At 31.9% G+C, this 18,008-nt stretch overlaps 1 protein-coding gene across 5 annotated transcripts in view; it reads right to left on the reverse strand.

Annotated features, from left to right (window-relative positions):
* COL11A1 (collagen type XI alpha 1 chain) overlaps nt 1-18,008 on the reverse strand; it is a gene marked incomplete at both ends in the record, with an annotated part of 228,661 nt that overhangs the window by 38,045 nt on the left and 172,608 nt on the right. For all 5 annotated transcript variants that reach the window (XM_080693166.1, XM_080693164.1, XM_080693167.1 and 2 more), the window contains 11 exons: nt 1,053-1,106; nt 1,579-1,632; nt 1,929-2,036; nt 2,896-2,949; nt 6,456-6,509; nt 7,320-7,373; nt 10,618-10,671; nt 12,642-12,749; nt 13,474-13,527; nt 16,221-16,274; nt 17,052-17,159. In XM_080693166.1, coding sequence (XP_080549292.1) covers nt 1,053-1,106; nt 1,579-1,632; nt 1,929-2,036; nt 2,896-2,949; nt 6,456-6,509; nt 7,320-7,373; nt 10,618-10,671; nt 12,642-12,749; nt 13,474-13,527; nt 16,221-16,274; nt 17,052-17,159 — 756 coding nt within the window. The remainder of the gene's footprint in view (nt 1-1,052; nt 1,107-1,578; nt 1,633-1,928; nt 2,037-2,895; nt 2,950-6,455; nt 6,510-7,319; nt 7,374-10,617; nt 10,672-12,641; nt 12,750-13,473; nt 13,528-16,220; nt 16,275-17,051; nt 17,160-18,008) is intronic.

Consider the following 18,008-nt stretch of genomic DNA (forward strand, 5'->3'; position numbering starts at 1 on the left):
ATATGAAAGACACATTTTAAAATATTAAATATGATTTATGGCTTAAATTATTTCTCAAAATCTGAACTGCAACCAACCTCTTTTCCTCATTTTAATACATCTTTCCTAAAAATGCCCAACCTTATTTCAGATACCTAAACTTCCTCTAGATATCCATAGATAGAACTGGTTAAATGCATATAGTAAATTCCTTGAGAGAAGAGAATGAATCAGATTCCCTCTGCATAAAACTCTGTTCTTTTAAAATAGTGCTAATTTATATCCAACAGGCATCCAAACAATACACTTAACAGAATCATACAGTTAACAATTATATTTATATCACATAAATTATAAAACCATATAACCTCTAAATTTCTTTTTATACATTATTAGTACTACTATGATAAGATTGTGACAATAATTTGGGCCTCATTTACATAAAATAAGCCTGAATCTCTAACTTCAAATAGCCAGTGAAGAAGCTGGCTCTAGAGACAAAGTGTTAGGGGTAAAGTTATCATGTGCATGTGTGCCTCCACCATCTTGCATCCCGTTAAGATGCATGAATACAATGATCTAACAAAAAATTAAACAAAAAGTTACCTTGGGTTCCTACTTAAGTAGGTGCCCTACCTGTGTGTCCAAAGCATACTTTTGTGTAAATCTTGAATTGAAAGAAGGAAACAATGGTGTATACTATACTGAGCTCCTTTAGGTTGTAATTGAAATAACTCATACGAATAAGCAGCTACTAACTGGGTTTTCTTTATTTGCATTTAAAAAGATTTTCTTACTTAACACAAATAGATAACAATTTGACATTGTGTGATGAATCATTACTATGACATGACTATATTTTTTAGCATTGAAGATTTCACTTATATTCACTAATCTACATCAAATAAAAAATAATTCATGTAAGATTATCTTTAAATTGGAATTTAAATATATTTCAGAAAACTGTATACAAAATGAATTGTGCTTTTGAAAGCTTTTACATTTCTGATTATTCCTTTAAAATAACTGGATAATATGTGAAGATTAAACTAAATACATCAGTGTTTTCTTACCGGTTGCCCAGGGTCTCCATCTTCACCTTTGTCACCACCAACACCATCTTGACCCTATGATCAGCAAGAGAAAATGAGCAAAGATGTTTCTCACTCGGTTTCATTTTTATCAGGGGGGAACAAAGCTTTGAGAAACTAAGTGTATTCTTGAGATAAATTATTATCAGGTAGATAAAATTATTATAGGAATGTGGTGCCATAAGGGTTTGTGAGCTTGGGACTGTATAAAATTAAAAATACAATTTTAATATAAAGAAGGAAGAATATATAGTTACTGTACAAGGCAAGGACATTTTTTCACCATGAACATATATAGTACAGTTGTTCAAATGAAAAGCACAGTCACACAATGTAGGTCTAATACTTTCCAACTCCATGTATTTTCCTGTAGTTGTGACTGTTTTATTTTTCTTTCTGTTTGGGGGGATTTCCACTTAAGTAATAGAGAATTTTTCTCAAGTATTAAGAATAAAAACATTGGAATATACCCACCCACATCATTCTTTTATTTTTCTGTGATACTTACTGCAGGGCCTGGTTCCCCAGGTGGACCAGGATCTCCAGGAAAACCAACAGGGCCCTAAAATGATATTTTTAAAGGAAAATAAATAAATAAAAATAAATTGTAAAATATTATGATTTTTGAAGCTGAAGAGGTTAAAATCAGGACAAAGCCTAGTGTGACTATTTCTATTTTACTCAAAAATTTCTTTAAAGTAAAATCAATTTAGAATACTTACTAATGCTTACTAATGAAATGAGAAATCCGTTTCTCCAACTAAGGTTGAAAGTCTCATGAATTTCCATTTTTATGCGAAAACTTCCAAAGTGAGTTTTTTTGCAAATGCCACTTCAATGGGGACCAAACCTACTCACCGGGTTACCCTTTGGACCATCGTCACCTGGTGGCCCCTTAGCACCAGGAGGTCCAGCAGCACCAGGTGGACCAGCTTCTCCTTTCTCTCCTCTTTCTCCTTTGGGACCCTATATACCATAGAAAAAATTATTTTACACTTTTTAAATCAGAGTTTTTAACATTGGCACCTTAGGGTAGACAATCCTTTATTGTGAGAGTCTTTTTTGCACACTGTAAATATCTAACAGAATCTACAGCCTTTACTAACCGAATGCTAACAGCAACCACCCCTCAAGACTGATAAATAAAAGCTTCTGAAGACATCGGCAAATGTTTCCTGGATAGTGGTGTTGTAAATTCACTTCGGGCTTAAGTTAATCTATATTAAAATAATATAAGACTAGCCAGGCGTGGTGGCGCACGCTTGTAATCCCCGCACTTGGGAGGCGGAGACAGGAGGATCATGCAGGTTCGAAGCCAGCTGCACTGGCTTAAGAGACCCTGTTTCCAAACTAAAAAATATAAAATAGGTCTGGGAGTGTAGTCCTGAGGTAGAAGGGCTTCCAGGAACGCCAGTACCACCAAAAAAATAAATAAATAAAAATAAAATAAAATAATACAAGACTAATAAAACTCATAAATGTTTATTTTATATATTAAGGTTTCTTTGTTTCTTTTATAGCAGTCCACCAAAAACAATGCATATAGTAAACAGCTTAGAGTTTTAATGCTTTTACTTATGCAAGTGTCACTTTTTTTTCAATTCACATGTAAATCAAAATACACAGAAGTTGTTTAGTTATTAAACAATAAGCTCTTCATTTATAAATAATTAAGCTCTTCATTTATAAATATTTTTAATGGGTTGGAAATGAAATGTAAAAAACTTAATCAGAGCTAGAAGAAAGTTAACTTGCAAGCTTAAAAATTCTCTGAAGAAAGTCACAAGCCAATAACACCCAGTGGTGACAATAAGATAGTACTTACTCCAGAACCTGCTTCACCAGGAGGCCCTGGGTTCCCTGCTTCTCCGGGTTCACCCTATTAAAAAGAAAAGAAAATCAGATGGGCTCTAGAACATGTCATGATGCTTTGCACTTGTAAAACTTCTTCAATTGTGACACATTATATTAGCCCCTGATTTATTATATTGTTTAAAAGGATTAGAAAACTTGAATGAAAGGAATGCTTTGTATTAACTGACTCAGTACTTTTATTTTTCAGGTGAGGACACAGAACTAGATAGTTCTCATGCCACAGTTCTCCCCGGTTATTTAATAGCTAGCACATCAACCCAAGTTACCACCAAGCCATCATTACAGCTTTAATATAACAAATCAGAAGATAATGCAAGAAAATATTGATAATCCTACAACATAAGTTTAGTATAGACCTAAAAACAGAGAAATACTTGTAGTTATGTGGTATAGAAGGCACTTACATACTAACCCTAACTGCTCCACTTGAGTATCTGCTTGTTATTATTTTGATAGCACTCATGGTTTCCTGTTTAGGCATAGATGACTATTTTCTACTTCAGCAGAATAATAACTGAATCTCCTAGATTACTAGGTTTTAGCTGGGAAAGTCTGTTGTTAATGTCTCATTTTAAAAATTCATAAAACAACTTGTTAAAGTGATTATGTAAATGAAGTAATATAGTATATTCATAAATTGCACTTCCACTCAAAATCAGTGGTACTAGCAACTCTGAAATCCATAATCTTAGTAATTCTGAAATAAGCATTATATTTAACAATTAAAACAGAATCCTTAATTCCCTAAAGTTTTCACTCTTGCGTTTCAATATTCCTGAAACAAACTAATTTTTCCTCAAACTTTTTGAAAGTACTATATTAGGTATAACCATAATTCCCAGGAAGTGATTATTTTTGTTCATAATTTCTTATATTTTTATTCACTTTTAGAATGTACACATACTTTAGCTTCATAAATTATCTGCACAATGGCCGAGGACTTCAAGCATTTGAAAGGAATTTATTAGTAGTAAGTACCATGTGTAAAATTTTTCTCTTTCAAGATGGATAACAAATATTTCCAGTATTCTGGATAACTCTTAAAAGTAAAATATTGCATTTACATTATTTATGAAGAAAGAAATCATTCAGCTACCTCAATGTAATGGAATTATGTATAAGTAATATTTTTATGAGCTGATATTCATATCTTTGAAATAAAACAAGTAGTTTGCCATTTAAATCAACTGTAAAATGTCCATGCTAAATATTTTATATATGAGATATATGCAATATTTATTTAAAAATATATAAAGTATATTGAGCATGTACAAAATGCTTTCTTATACCCCACATTAATGTGTAGTTATATCACAGAAAGATAGAACTTTGGCCTCAACACATTTTTGCTTTTGCTCTTTGATTATCTTTGTCAACCTTAAAGAGTCTCTGAAGAAATTATTTCTATGTTTTAGTGGAGGAAATGGTAGCGAGAAGGTGGATTTAAATAATTATCAAAAATTAAGCATAAACAAAATGAATAAAATAATGCCCAAAACACAATAGTATATAAATTCGGTCTGTATTTCTAGTATCAAAAAGGTTGCACAATACTTTTTCTAAATAATAATAATTGGTATAAGGCATATGGTAGAGCAGCAGTATAAGAAGTGTTTCTAGGTTATGAAGTTCTCACAACTTGGTAACAATTTGGTGACTCCATGGCACAATTGTTTAGGTAAAGCTTCTTTCAGAAGAAATAATAAATTCCTCTGTGTGTCTAGAGTTGTAAACACATTAAATATTAAGAAAATGCCTTGATATGTCTACTTGTTTTGAGGAAATTATTGAAAATCAGAGTCTACCTATATCAAATATGCATTACATGAAGAACAAGTCAAATATTTTACATAGAGCATGACATGACTAAAGAATATTAGCTGCTTCTGACATTCATTTTTAGTGACTGAGAATAAAATTTTCAAGATACAAATGGGGATACATTTGGCCAGAATTAAAGGTGACATCAGGAATATATTGTCCATAATAAATTGTATTACCCTAGATTCTAAAAAGAATACTAAGATAGTAGTATATTATACTGTTTTCTGTCATATCAAAAATTTCAAAAAGAAAAAGCAGCAAAAATAATTTTTTATGTAAGGATTTTGAAATCAGACATATTTGAATGCAAAAGTCAATCCACCAACCTTACCACATGAGTCTCCTAAGATTCAGTTGACAAATTATTTCTAAAAAGTCTTTAAACTTAGTGGAAACAATGTAGAACTTCCCCAAAACTTCAAACATCTGGCAGCAATGATTATCTTCAAGAGTTATACAGAAGAAAAAAACATAAAAGAAGCCACTGAAGTAGTTAACCCTATTCCCCCTGTATTTAAAATCTTTAGAAGATAAATAAAATGAGCTGAAACAACTAGTAAAACTAGAGATTAATTTCCACAACTATTTAGACAAAATTAGCACTAAATGATGATGGTGCAGGGAGAAAAGGTTTAAGGCTGATGTCTTTTCTCTACAGCATTCACATTTTTGAGCAAACGGAAACAACAAAATAACACATTCTAATCCTATTACATTTCTCTCTGGAGGGTTAAATCTTTTAAGTAAAATAAATGAATTTAAGTTCAAGACAAAATATGTCAAAAAGACTTCTTGAGACCAAGAAACAGAATCAATTTTGAAGAGATGAAAATAATCTATGGCACTGATATCCTTGGCAAATTCAGGAAAATTTGTCATTGTTTACACTGCATAATATTTTATTATGTAAAATTAAATTCTTTGCTCAAATCAGTAAGCCATTTTTAATCAATTAATATCAATGATGATTTTCTTGAAAAATTCTCTTAAAAAGGGAGCATGAATGCATAAAAAATCAGTGAATCATTTTGACATTTTCATACAGAGTAGAGCAATTTTTTTTTAATGAAATCATATTCACCCCCCAAAACAAGCTGTTTTGAATCCAGATATTATGGCACATGGCAACTATTTTTAAAAGTGTCAAAGACAGGTCACATTTTTAGTAAAGAAAATGTAACTTAAAGTATGATGAAAATCAATGAGTAATTCTTTTGTGATGTGAAGGATTCTATTTTTTTTTTAAGTCAGACTTATCAATCTCTTCTATTTCAGTAATACTACTAACTAGAGACAAGGTACTCTCATCAGGCATTCATGGGTTGCAATGGATCATTTTCTAATGAAAAAACCTGATGAAATTGCTGGAATTCTTTAAGCCTCAGCGTTCCCAGCTTACAAAAGTGGATAATGATACCATCATCATGATGTTGTTGAATTGATTAAAGGAAATAGCCCATGTACATCATCATCCACTACAATATCTGGCAATCAACAGCATGGTATTGCAGAATCACTTTAACTTTAATTTGTGCAACTACTGTAGTAGATGAGATGAGTGTCATACAGTTGTATACAAAATGCTTGGAAACCCCATCTAAATTAGAAGCACTTAAAGTGTTAGCCAGTATTATGAAAAGCCGTTAATTCCTGCTATTTCAAACTGCATATCACCAGGTTCCTTACCTTATCTCCAACACCACCGACTGAGCCAACAGATCCTGGAGGTCCTTGAGGTCCCTGCAGGATAAAATAAGTAACACTATTATTCTTATGATGAAATAGTAAGTTTATAAAAACATCTAGTTCTTTTCAGAGAGCAATACACTCAAGAAAGTGCAGAGGTCTTCACTATCAAAATATGAAACTAGAAGGTTAGAGATCACCAAAGACTAGGCCTATTGATGTTAACAGTAAGATAAAGATAGCATTAACTATCCAAATCTTATACTTTTGGACCAGTTTTTAGGCTTGGGGAATATCCTTTTTATGCAATTGAAAAGATGTATACTTATGCATATATTGCTCTAACATATTTTAAAAACTGAAAGTACAAAAGACAAGATTTTTAGAAAAAAGAGTAGGCAGATGCATACATAAAGGCTGTTTAGGGTACCGAACTAGACTAGTAGAGTCAAAGCCAATTACAAACTATCTCCTCATGCCATTGTCAGAGATAAAACTTGAATTTGAAAGAATTCAGTAACTATTTATTGAATAGCTGTCACATGCAAGACACAACCTAAGTATGCTAATCTGAACAATGTGGCATTTTGTAATACAAAGAATTCAACTGTTATTTCTCTCTCACCAAAAAACTTATCTTGAATGTGAGCTATGTGTCTATTTGTGGTGATGCCTTCCTTAGAAAATCTGTTTCTTTCCCTGTATAATTAGGTGGAGTGAGTGGATGATCATGGCATCCTTATCTAATTCCATCAGTGAACTGTATTGTGATTATCTCCATTATATCTCAGAAAACATCTGCCATGGATAATATCAATACTTAAGTAACTTCAAAATAATTGGCATATATTTCACGGTTCTTACATCTGCTCCATTGGGACCTTGAGGGCCTCTCGGGCCAGGAGGACCAGGTGGACCCTATAAAAGATGAAAAATAAAGTTTACAAAGACCAAACTCAAATGAATTTGTAACATTTTATTTTGTGAGTAAGAAAACTAAATTAAGTTTGAGCCTCTGAAGGAAACCATAGTCAGTAAAGCATATCAGGGTTATAAGTTACCTGATGTAGGCAACATCATCATGTTAGCTAATGATCTTTTACCCATAGCTGTGGGGAAAATCAGTACTACTTCAGAAAGAAACCATTTTGATCAGAAATATGGACTAAGAAAGCCTATTTCTACAACCAAGTGCAATATATTCATAATACAACTAGCAATGTTTTATTCAGTAACAAGCTAGAATATAAAGGGAACATAAAGTTGAAATAAAAATGGTACCTAACTAGATTTAGATGTCATTAATTCAAAGTACTTTTTATTTATTTGCAATTGGGTCTTGTATGTGTATAAAATCTTATGTTCTATATGCTAGAATTGGAAATAAGAATAACTATTTAGTTTTAGTCCCAAAGCAAGTTTCTTTTTCCTGACTTTGTGCACTTTTTATAAAATACTGATGACCAAAACACCCCCATCTCAAGGTTGTGATTAAAAGAGTATGTAGTGAATACCAGGATATCAGTATTTTTAAAAGGTCTCAGTTTATTGCAAGGCCATGGTTGAAAAGTTTTCCCTGTATTTCCTGTTACCATAAGGTCAAAGAAAATGTGTCAGTGATTCATAGAACTACAACAACCATATCTGAAAAGAAGTTTTCTCTGGTATCTGATGTTGGGTGCAAGTACTAATCACTTATGTGAAACAGCAATGGTTATTAGGCATTTATCCCAGTTAAATTTTATTGATAATAGATAGTTTAACAATTTCATATCCAAAAGTAATTTATAGAGGGCAAACTTTCCCATAAATTTGAACACAAAATATAAAAAAGTGCTAATTTAACTAACTACTTTGTTATATATTGGCAACCTCTTTCACATCTAGAGATTAGATGTTGCCATATTGGGACTCCTTTGTCCCTTATATACATTATATACATATCAAAACAAAAATGCACCAAACATACAGAAAAATGGTGTCTGAAAATGTCCAAATGTAAAAACACTAGCACATTACCTTTTGCAACTGCTACACTGCAGTGTCCTCCAAATCACTCAACAAGTACAGACAGTTCTACCCTACATACAGAGGTGCTTTAACAGTCCCATTCCCAAAAGACAGCAATTCATATGAATTTTATCAATAAAGTAATGGTGTTTATGACCCTTACATTTAACATACATTCCAAACATGTAGATTGACTAGATGTTTCAAGTTAGAATGGAAATTTGCCTACTATATACACAATGGTTAGGAATACACTGTACACATGTAACAGTAGTTACAATATGAAAGTGTCTTTGAAATATTAACATGGCATACATTCATAAACATATCAAAGTCAATCACTAAACCAAACAGAAGCAGGAGGAAAAACGGGGGAGAGAATGGGGTGGGACTGGGGGAGGGAACAGGCTGGTTGAGGAAGGGATGAATGAATGAAGTGTGCATGTCTGACTCTACCATCTTGTACCCCACTGAGATGTATGAATACAATATACCAATTAAAAAAACTAAAAACATAAAAGTAAGAAGAAACATGAGTATTCTGGCTGCCACCAATCCAGTGGGCTATAATTCTCAAATTTTGAGAAGACAATCTTTCATAAAAATTTTAACACAATAAGGTACACAATTTATTAGTTTACTAACTTTACTTTTGTCATATACTGGCAACCTCTTAACATCTAGAAAGACTAGATATTGACAATTAGGAGCACAGCACTCAAACCAATTTCTCAACAGTACACATTATTGTATTTGTGCTGGCTCTGGGAAGGAGGGATCAAATGCAAAGGGCTTCGCACCAATGTGTTTTGGTGAAGCAAGATTGACCATTGTTGTCCCTTATATCTGTGTCTTTTGTTTTACTTTGCTGTGTGTACACTACGTATACAAAGGACAACTGAAACCCAATTTATGACATGGTATAGAGGTTACCAGTGTGTGACAAAAGTAGTAAACTAATACATTGGGTATACTTTGTGTTAAATTCCATAGGAAAGACTACACTTAAAACCACTTAGGAAGTGAAATTATTAGTCTTAAGCATTGTAGATGCATATATGTGAACTCTGTGTTGGTAAAATAGGAAGGGAACAGGTTCTAGGTCACAATGTTCCTAATTAGAAGATACTTCAAATTATGGCATTTGTTAAGTATGTGTGTGCAGTTTATTCATTGCTACGGTATGTATAGTGGGAAGTTAGTCATAGTTGGAAACATCAAGGGTTTCTAGATGTTTTAATAGTGCATGGCACATGGTAAAAGTAGAGGGCTAAATTTATGTTCTTTAAGTATTTTTTGGTTACTTCATAGGAAGACAACATTTTGGGAATGGGATTATTAAACTTGATTTATTGGAGAGTAAAAAATATTGATAAATATTATTTCTGAGTATAATAAATCTGGATGTGTCCTTAAAGAGAATAAAATATTACATTTCAGTATAAAGTTATCAAAGTATGTATTCTGAAGTAAGTAAAAATTGAAGGCAATATTGAAAGGAAAAGCAACCACAAAATGCATTCATCACATTTCATCACAAATTTCAATTACTTTGGTAGGTTATTCCCTTATCTAAAATGTAGTATTTTAAAAACAAATATACATATTTTAAATTTTAACTTGAGGTCTTAGAGTAGAAAACCAGAATTAACACATACATATAATTATATTTTTAGCACTCTAATTGAGACTGAATTGTTTATTTAATTTAGAATTTGTTTTAAAGCATAGAAATAATAATTTTATTCTCTGCCAACAATTGTTAATTATAGAAATTCTGTGAGAATAGTACCTAACCTTTGCCTTATTCATATTAAAGTCCAAAATAGGACACTAAAAATCAACCAATGTAGCAATTTGTTCTATACACTACAAAAATACATATATATTAAGAGAAAAACTAACAATATATAAACATAAATGTCATACATGCACACAATATTATTTTGAAATGAGAAAGAAAAAAGAGAGATATATTTGAAATAATAAATATCAATATTTCATGGTTTTAGGACATTATGTGTGGAAAAGAAAAGAGGTCAATTAAGGCAGTATCATGATTTTCAAACTACTTTGTCCATATTAATACATTTTAACATGAGTAGTGTGGATATTCAGAATTTCTATCAGACAATAGAAAGTACAAACTCACCATGGGGCCAACATCTCCATTTTCACCCTTTTCACCAGGTGGGCCTGGAAGACCCTAAGAAAGTATAGCAGAAAAATAAAAATCACTCATTTATTTAAAAGGATATGTTTGGGTTTCTAGTAAAAATCTAAAAGTTAAATTAAAAATTATATAAGAACATCAAAATTAAGATTAAAAAATAATAAGTGTGGCCCACATATGATCTTATACTATGTTTACAAATAAAATGTATATTTTATACAATATTACACTGTTCAATTTTTGTTACAATATCATAGTACATAATTTGGCCTTGGAATTTATGATTGCCTACTGATATGCTCTAGTTTTTATGAATATAATATATTAGCAAAACCATAGTACATTTTGTCTCAAAAATTTTGTCCCAGACTATTTTAGAGGAAGGAAGATTTTTATAGTTACTAGTTTTAAAAACTTTTCAAAAAATTAACATTTCAATAATATCCAACATATTCTGAATTTTTAATCTGTTAATTTCTCTTCTGAGTCTTAAAAATTTACAAGGTTATGAAATGTATTATTTGATACTTTCTTTCCCAAATCCATTTCTGTTGTATTCATTGGAAATGTAATTGCTTCAGGAGTTCTAAGTTAGAATAGTTCTGAGTAAGATGTAATCTCAGAAGAGACTGCATTCAAATTCCACCTGGCCATATTTGTGGGGACATTATTTTATATTTTATCGATCACTTATTAGATTTCCAAAGAAATTTATATTTCATCCTTTTTATCATAACAAAAGTTTTTTCATATTTAATTGTATACTGATAAACATGATTATTCCATTTCTTTATATACTTATAATCATGAGCTATTTTGAGGAAGTAGTCTTTTAGGTGTATTTATTTTTAACTCTTACAATGGTGGGGGATGAAACCTAAAAGAAAAGAAAAGAAAACTTTACACATGATCTCAATACAAAGCTATTTGAAACTTAGTGTGTGGTGAAGCACACTTGTAATTCCAGTACTTGGGAGACAGAAAAAGGAAAATTTCAAGTTGGAGGACAGCCTCAGGAATTAATGAGACTCTTACCAACATAGTGAGACCCTGTTTTAAAATTTAAAAAGGGGTGAGGGTGTTGCTTAGAGGCAGGATGTCCCATGTTGAATCCCCAGCACTATAAGGACGTAGGCTGGTAAATCTTAAAATAATAATAATAATTAATAATAATAATAATGATGATGTATATCCATATTTATAGCAGCAGAATTTACAATTACCAAATTATGGAACCAACCTAGATGTTATCCATTCATCAACAGATGAATGGATAACAAAAATACAGTACATACAAAGAGTGGAATTTTAGGCATAAAGAACAAAATTATGTAATTTTCAGGAAAATAGATAAAAAATCTATAGTATTATACTGAGATCAGCCAGTCTCAGAAAATCAAGGGCAGAATGCATTTTCCCATATGTGGAAGTTAGGGAAAAAATAGGAAATGAAAGAGGCTATGGACAGTCGGGGATAGAGATCAATAGAATAGGGGAAAGGGATTGGAGTAAGGAGATGGGAAGAGAAAAAAAAGAACTAATGAAAAAGTTCAAAAATGCTGTGTCCATATATGAAGGTATCAATACCAAACTCACTAATATGTTCAGGGAAAGGTGGGTGGCAGTGTTGGACCTAAGGAGAAACACAACAAGATCTGCATTTCTGTCTGTATCACTCCGAATCTCACTATAATGTACCCATGAAAGTATATTTTAAAGAGAAAAACAATGGGGGAAGGGCTAAATGAGTAATGTGCGCATGTATGCCTCTGCCATCTTGTATGTCATAATGATGTATGCTTAAAATGCACGAATAAATACAAGTAATAATAATACAGTCAAAATTCAGATATGTATATGAATGGAATAAGCACTATGGTTAAATGTTTTTCCCAGGTTCTTACACAGAAAAAAGGAAAAAGACTTATTTTTCCTCTACCTGAAAAACCTGATGTGAGAACTAGTTGGAAATAATGAAGTAAATTGTGCACAGAACACCTTACCTGAAGACCTATGGGACCAGGAGGTCCAGGGAAACCTCTAGCACCCTCATCGCCTTTTTGTCCAAACATCCCCTGCTGTCCTCTGGGACCTGGTTCACCATCCCCTCCCTAGAGAAGAGTAAGGAAAATGATCACAAACAGGAAAATCATTACAGCACAAGTCATTATACAATTGCACTTCTTTCTAATTCATTTAAAGCTGATCTATTTGTAGATGTACATTCACAAACATATCAAGGTCAACCAGTAAACCAAACATAAGAAGGAGGGAGTGGGGAAGGATTGGGGTGGGAATTGGGGAAAGACTAAATGAGTGATGTGTGTATGTATGCCTCTACCATCTTGTACTCTGTTAAGATGGATTACTATAATACACCAATACAAAAATTTAAAAAGTAGACTTAATTCCCACTATCTGCTGTAAATATGCCATTTTTATTTGTTTTGCTAGTATTCTTTGTTTCTAGAGTGTTACTGAGTTGAATTTGATCATGTATACCAAATGGAGTAAAAGCTGTTTAACGGGGAAAGTAATATCCAAAATTTATTGCACATTAAGTATTTTTCAACAATTTATTATCTATTTTGAAATGAAATCAATTTTTTTTGTTTCTAAGGATCTGCTTGGTTACTTTATACTAGATAATGTAAATGTGATTGGATGTCAAGCATACAAATAAAACTTATTGCCACACAAAAATAAATGCGATTCAATGTCAAGCATATAAATAAAACTTATTACTGCACAAAATCGACTGGTTGTGTGACTGTTTATAAATTTAATCAAGGAGAAATAAGGACTTAGATTTGTTGAACAAAATGAAATACTTACAGCAATTCCAGGGGCACCGACTGGTCCTTGAAGACCCGGAGGACCAGGAGGACCCTGTAGAGAGATAAAAATCAGTAATTTGAAGCTGAAGTCAGAAAATCCTTAGCTATATAAAGAAATAACTTTGGCTGATCAAGATCTATCAAACGTTTCTACACTTCTTTGGAAAAAAGCAATATTACTCAGAAGTCTTTTTTGTATTTAGAACAGTCAACCATTACTTATTTTATTCCTTGGGGACCCACACTTTCATATTAGGAATCAATTGTAAATTGTCGTTTACTTAAAGCATTCTAATCTGTAATGCTGAACATATTAAAATGGGTAATATACACTGAGATTTACATCTGAAAAATTCAAAATATGAGAAAATTTCTTCAATAAGATTTGCTTGGGTCAGGAACAGCACATGAAAAATTGGCCTGCACAGTATCTTCTAAATGGTTATCAGGATTCTGAGGCTTCTGTACAGATGAAAATACTGATTTATAAAAAAATATAGTTTCACTATGTGTGCACATATAAACTTGATGATATAAAAAATTCCATAGTTTTAGCCACAGATCTCAGAAGGCATTATGAGTCTTACATGCACAGGTACTTCTCAACTGTCTTGTTTTATTACATTAATAATTAGTCAGGCTCTATAAAATATTCAGACACTAAAGTAACTAAAGTTGTTAGGTTCTTTCTTCCTTTCCTTTCCTTTCTTCTTTCCTTTCCTCTTTATGGTACTGAGGATTGACCCAGTACCTTTGAGCTATTTCTCAAGCTCTTTTCATTTTTTGTTTTGAAAGGTAGTCTTACTAGGTTGCTGGGAGTCTTACTACGTTCTTGAGGCTGGTTTTGAACCTGTAATCCTCCTACCTCATCCTCCCAAGTACTAGGATTACAGGCTCACACCACCTGGATTTCAAGACAAATGACATATCATTGCACACTGTAGTGAGATGCAAGTTTGAAAATACAACTTCTTCTGTGATACCAACCACAAAAAACTAGAAGATTTTGGTATTCTTTGTACTACATATTTTTGTTTGAGGAAGATAGCTATTTCTTCATTAAAAACACTTTGGATTATTATTCTTAATTCTAATGATTTATTATTTAAACATTTACAGTATATAACTTATTATATATATTTATTTATTTATGTGCGTGTGTGTTCTTATAAAGCATTTGGAGTATACAAGAGAAATGTTTGAAAGCTGCTGGCTTGAATGATGGCCAGCAAGTCACACTTAATTATAGCTTTTAAGGAAGAAATAAAACATTTTAAAGCATGGTTTCTGTTAAATCCATAAGGTATTCTAATTAGGTGATAGTATTTATTTATTTATTTATTTATTTATTTATTTATTTTTGTGGGTCTGGGGAATGGAACCCAGGGGCATTTGACCTCCGAGCTACACCCCCTGCCCTATTCTTTTATTTTGAAACCAGGTCTCACTGAGTTGCAGAGGGCCTCACTAAGTAGCCGAGGTTGTTCACAAACTGTGATCCTCTGGTCTCAGCCTCCAGAATGCTGGGATTACAAGCGTGCGCCACCATGCCTGGCTATTTACTTATTTTAAGAAATATTAATAAATCTAAAAAATAATTTACTAAGTTACAATTAATATATATACATATATATGTATATGTATATATATCCAACTACATCAAACCTATTCATCTGGTTTTATGTACACAATTATATAATTTCTTGTTGTAATTTTTCAACACAGATCCATGGTATTAGTTTTGTTACTTACTGGTCAAGGTTTTGCCCTACCAAATAAAAAATAAGGAAGAGCCCACTATGGGTTAAATATTGAAGTTTTCTGAATGCTGTTTTTGTTTTGATTTGGGATTTTTCTTTTTCAGTTAGAAATATTCGTTTTGATAACTTCAGTTTGGGACTCAGTCAATTCTAATAAAACCTTCTTTTTAACATTATATGTTAAGGTATGTGTAATTTTAACTTTAAAGGTATCAGGATAATAAATGGATCATAGGACATAACTAGGGTTGTATATTGGAGTCTAATTGGTAGGAATATGATATAAACTTCTATGCTAAATAAAAAATAAATAAATTGAGGATATTACTCTATACCTTTTCAATTTGCATTATTATTAAAGAGTAAATATGGAACACTTAAAGAAAAAAATGGAAATAAAGAAAGTATAAATTAGTAAGGAACTGCTTAGGTGAAGTACATGATAATATCATCCCCAAATGCATTTAATCTAAGAAGGAAGAAACATTTTAAGCATGTAATTTGAATAACATATAAACTGGTTTAAAATAAAGAATAAATTCCCAGGGGCAAGAGGGAAGAAATATTCGAATGAGAGAACCAAATTTTCTGTTAATCTGAAGATTGGCTAAAATAAGAAAATCCCCAAACAAGTATTTTTAAATATACAAAAACATATTTATCAATTTGTATGTATGTAGAGCATAGAAGTGGTAATTATTTTGACCCATATATAATAACTATTTTCATGATCATATAAAAAAGATCATTTCATTATATTACTCTATCATTTTGCAGTAGTGGATTTATAAAAGTAACTTACAAACGTACTTTAACTTAATAACATAAACAGAAAACCTTGTAGATTTATAGAGTACTCTAAAATTATATGACCACAAACGTAATATAGTTCTGATACTATAATATTAAGCAAGTAGTGCTATGGGAAATATCCACAGAAAATAGTAAATGGATGTAGCTGCATCAGGATTACTAGGAAACTTACATTTTCTCCTTTGTCACCCTTGCTTCCTTTTTGTCCTGGTTCACCAATTTCACCCTGTATTTGAAAGATCTAAGTTAAAGTTTGCGTCTCACACGCCATACCTGCCATTACACTGGCACGATTATAAAATCGTTACCTTTTATCTTTAATAGAATTATTGTATGGGAGAGTTCAATACCACTGTTTAGAATGTAAAATCCTAGGCACTCACTGCATCTAGCTTTCTAGTATTGACAGAGACAAAGAAAGTCAGTTTAACTTCAGGGAATACACGTTTAAAACATCGATCTTGTCTCAAATATCATGACTACAAGTTGATCATGGGAGTGCACTGACAAACAACAAATGATCACACATTAATCAATAACTACTTTCTCCTAGTTTTACAATTAAGGTGGTGTATATTATTGGAACACTTTCACAAATTTTCCATAATTTTTGCAATAAAATTAGAAACCTTTTTAAAAAATTCTCATACTTTAACATAGCCCTGCATTTGGAATAAAAACAAATTAAAGCCTTCACTTAGTAAAAGAGCACAGAATTAAAAGTAAGTAATAATTTTTATTTTATATTTATTTTAAAGCATATTATTAAAGAAGAAAAAACATCATTTTTTATTGTTGCTGTTCTCTAATCCCATTTTCCTGTACATATACCACATAGAATTTTGTAAAAAACATAACCTCTAAAATAAAACTTCTGAGCACATGGAAGGTGTTGGAAAACATTGAAAAAGGTAACTTTCCACCATAAAGATTAGATACAAAATTCTTTAGAAAAAAATAAACTTTGTCACAGTATGCTCTAACATAAATAATGAACACTGACCTTGTCTCCATCTTCTCCAGGAGAGCCAGCAGGACCTGCTGGTCCTGGGAGACCCACAGGACCTTGTACGCCATCTCTCCCTGCAGGACCTTGAGGACCTTTTTCTCCCTATATTAAAAAATTCAGCAGATCATTAATTTTTTTGTTCAAAAAACTAAAACTTATCTGTTTGCTACAATTTTAGTGCAACTAGTATTATATATATACATACATATATATATTAGATATCACTTAGATTAAAAAGTATTTAATGCTTCTAAGGAAAAAAATTCAAGTAGTAAATGGTAACACAAAGGATTCCTAGATTGTTCTGTAACTAAGAATAGTGTCCTTTTTAATCACTTTTGTCTCTCAGGCTGTGATTCACAAAAGTAAGGAGGATTCAACTGAGAAGTTTTCTTTCAAACAGGTAGTTTTGGAGTAAGTATTGGCAAATCTTAGATGCTTGATATTAGTGAAATCTCACTGAGTCTCCACTATTTCCAATGACATGGAAGTAGCTATACAGTAGATGTTAGTCTTCAAAATCATAAAATTTACCTGCTCAGATGTACAACTTTATGTTGTGATTTATATTCAGCTGTTTTTTATTTTTCACAAATCTATCATAGATTTTTTTTCTGGATTCTGATATCTTAATTTATGGCTGCTTTTCCTGATTCAAAATGTGGTAGCTTTTTCTGTTTTTATTTGTTTCTAACAATGACATTGTTTTTGCATTTTTAAAATTTACCCATTTTGTGTATTAAGAATAAACAGGAAGTTGGGCATGGTGGCACATGCTTGTAATCCCGGTACTTGGGAGGCTGAGACAGGAGGATCCGGTTGGAAGTCAACCTTAGCCACATAGTGAGGCCTTCTGCAACTTAGTGAGACCCTGTTTCAAAACAAAGAATAAAAAATAGGGCAGGGGATGTGTCATTGGGGTAGAATCCTCCTGGGTTCAATCCCAACAAT

The sequence above is a fragment of the Muscardinus avellanarius genome (genome assembly GCF_963383645.1).
Source record: "Muscardinus avellanarius genome assembly, chromosome: 3".
Lineage (NCBI taxonomy): Eukaryota > Metazoa > Chordata > Mammalia > Rodentia > Gliridae > Muscardinus > Muscardinus avellanarius.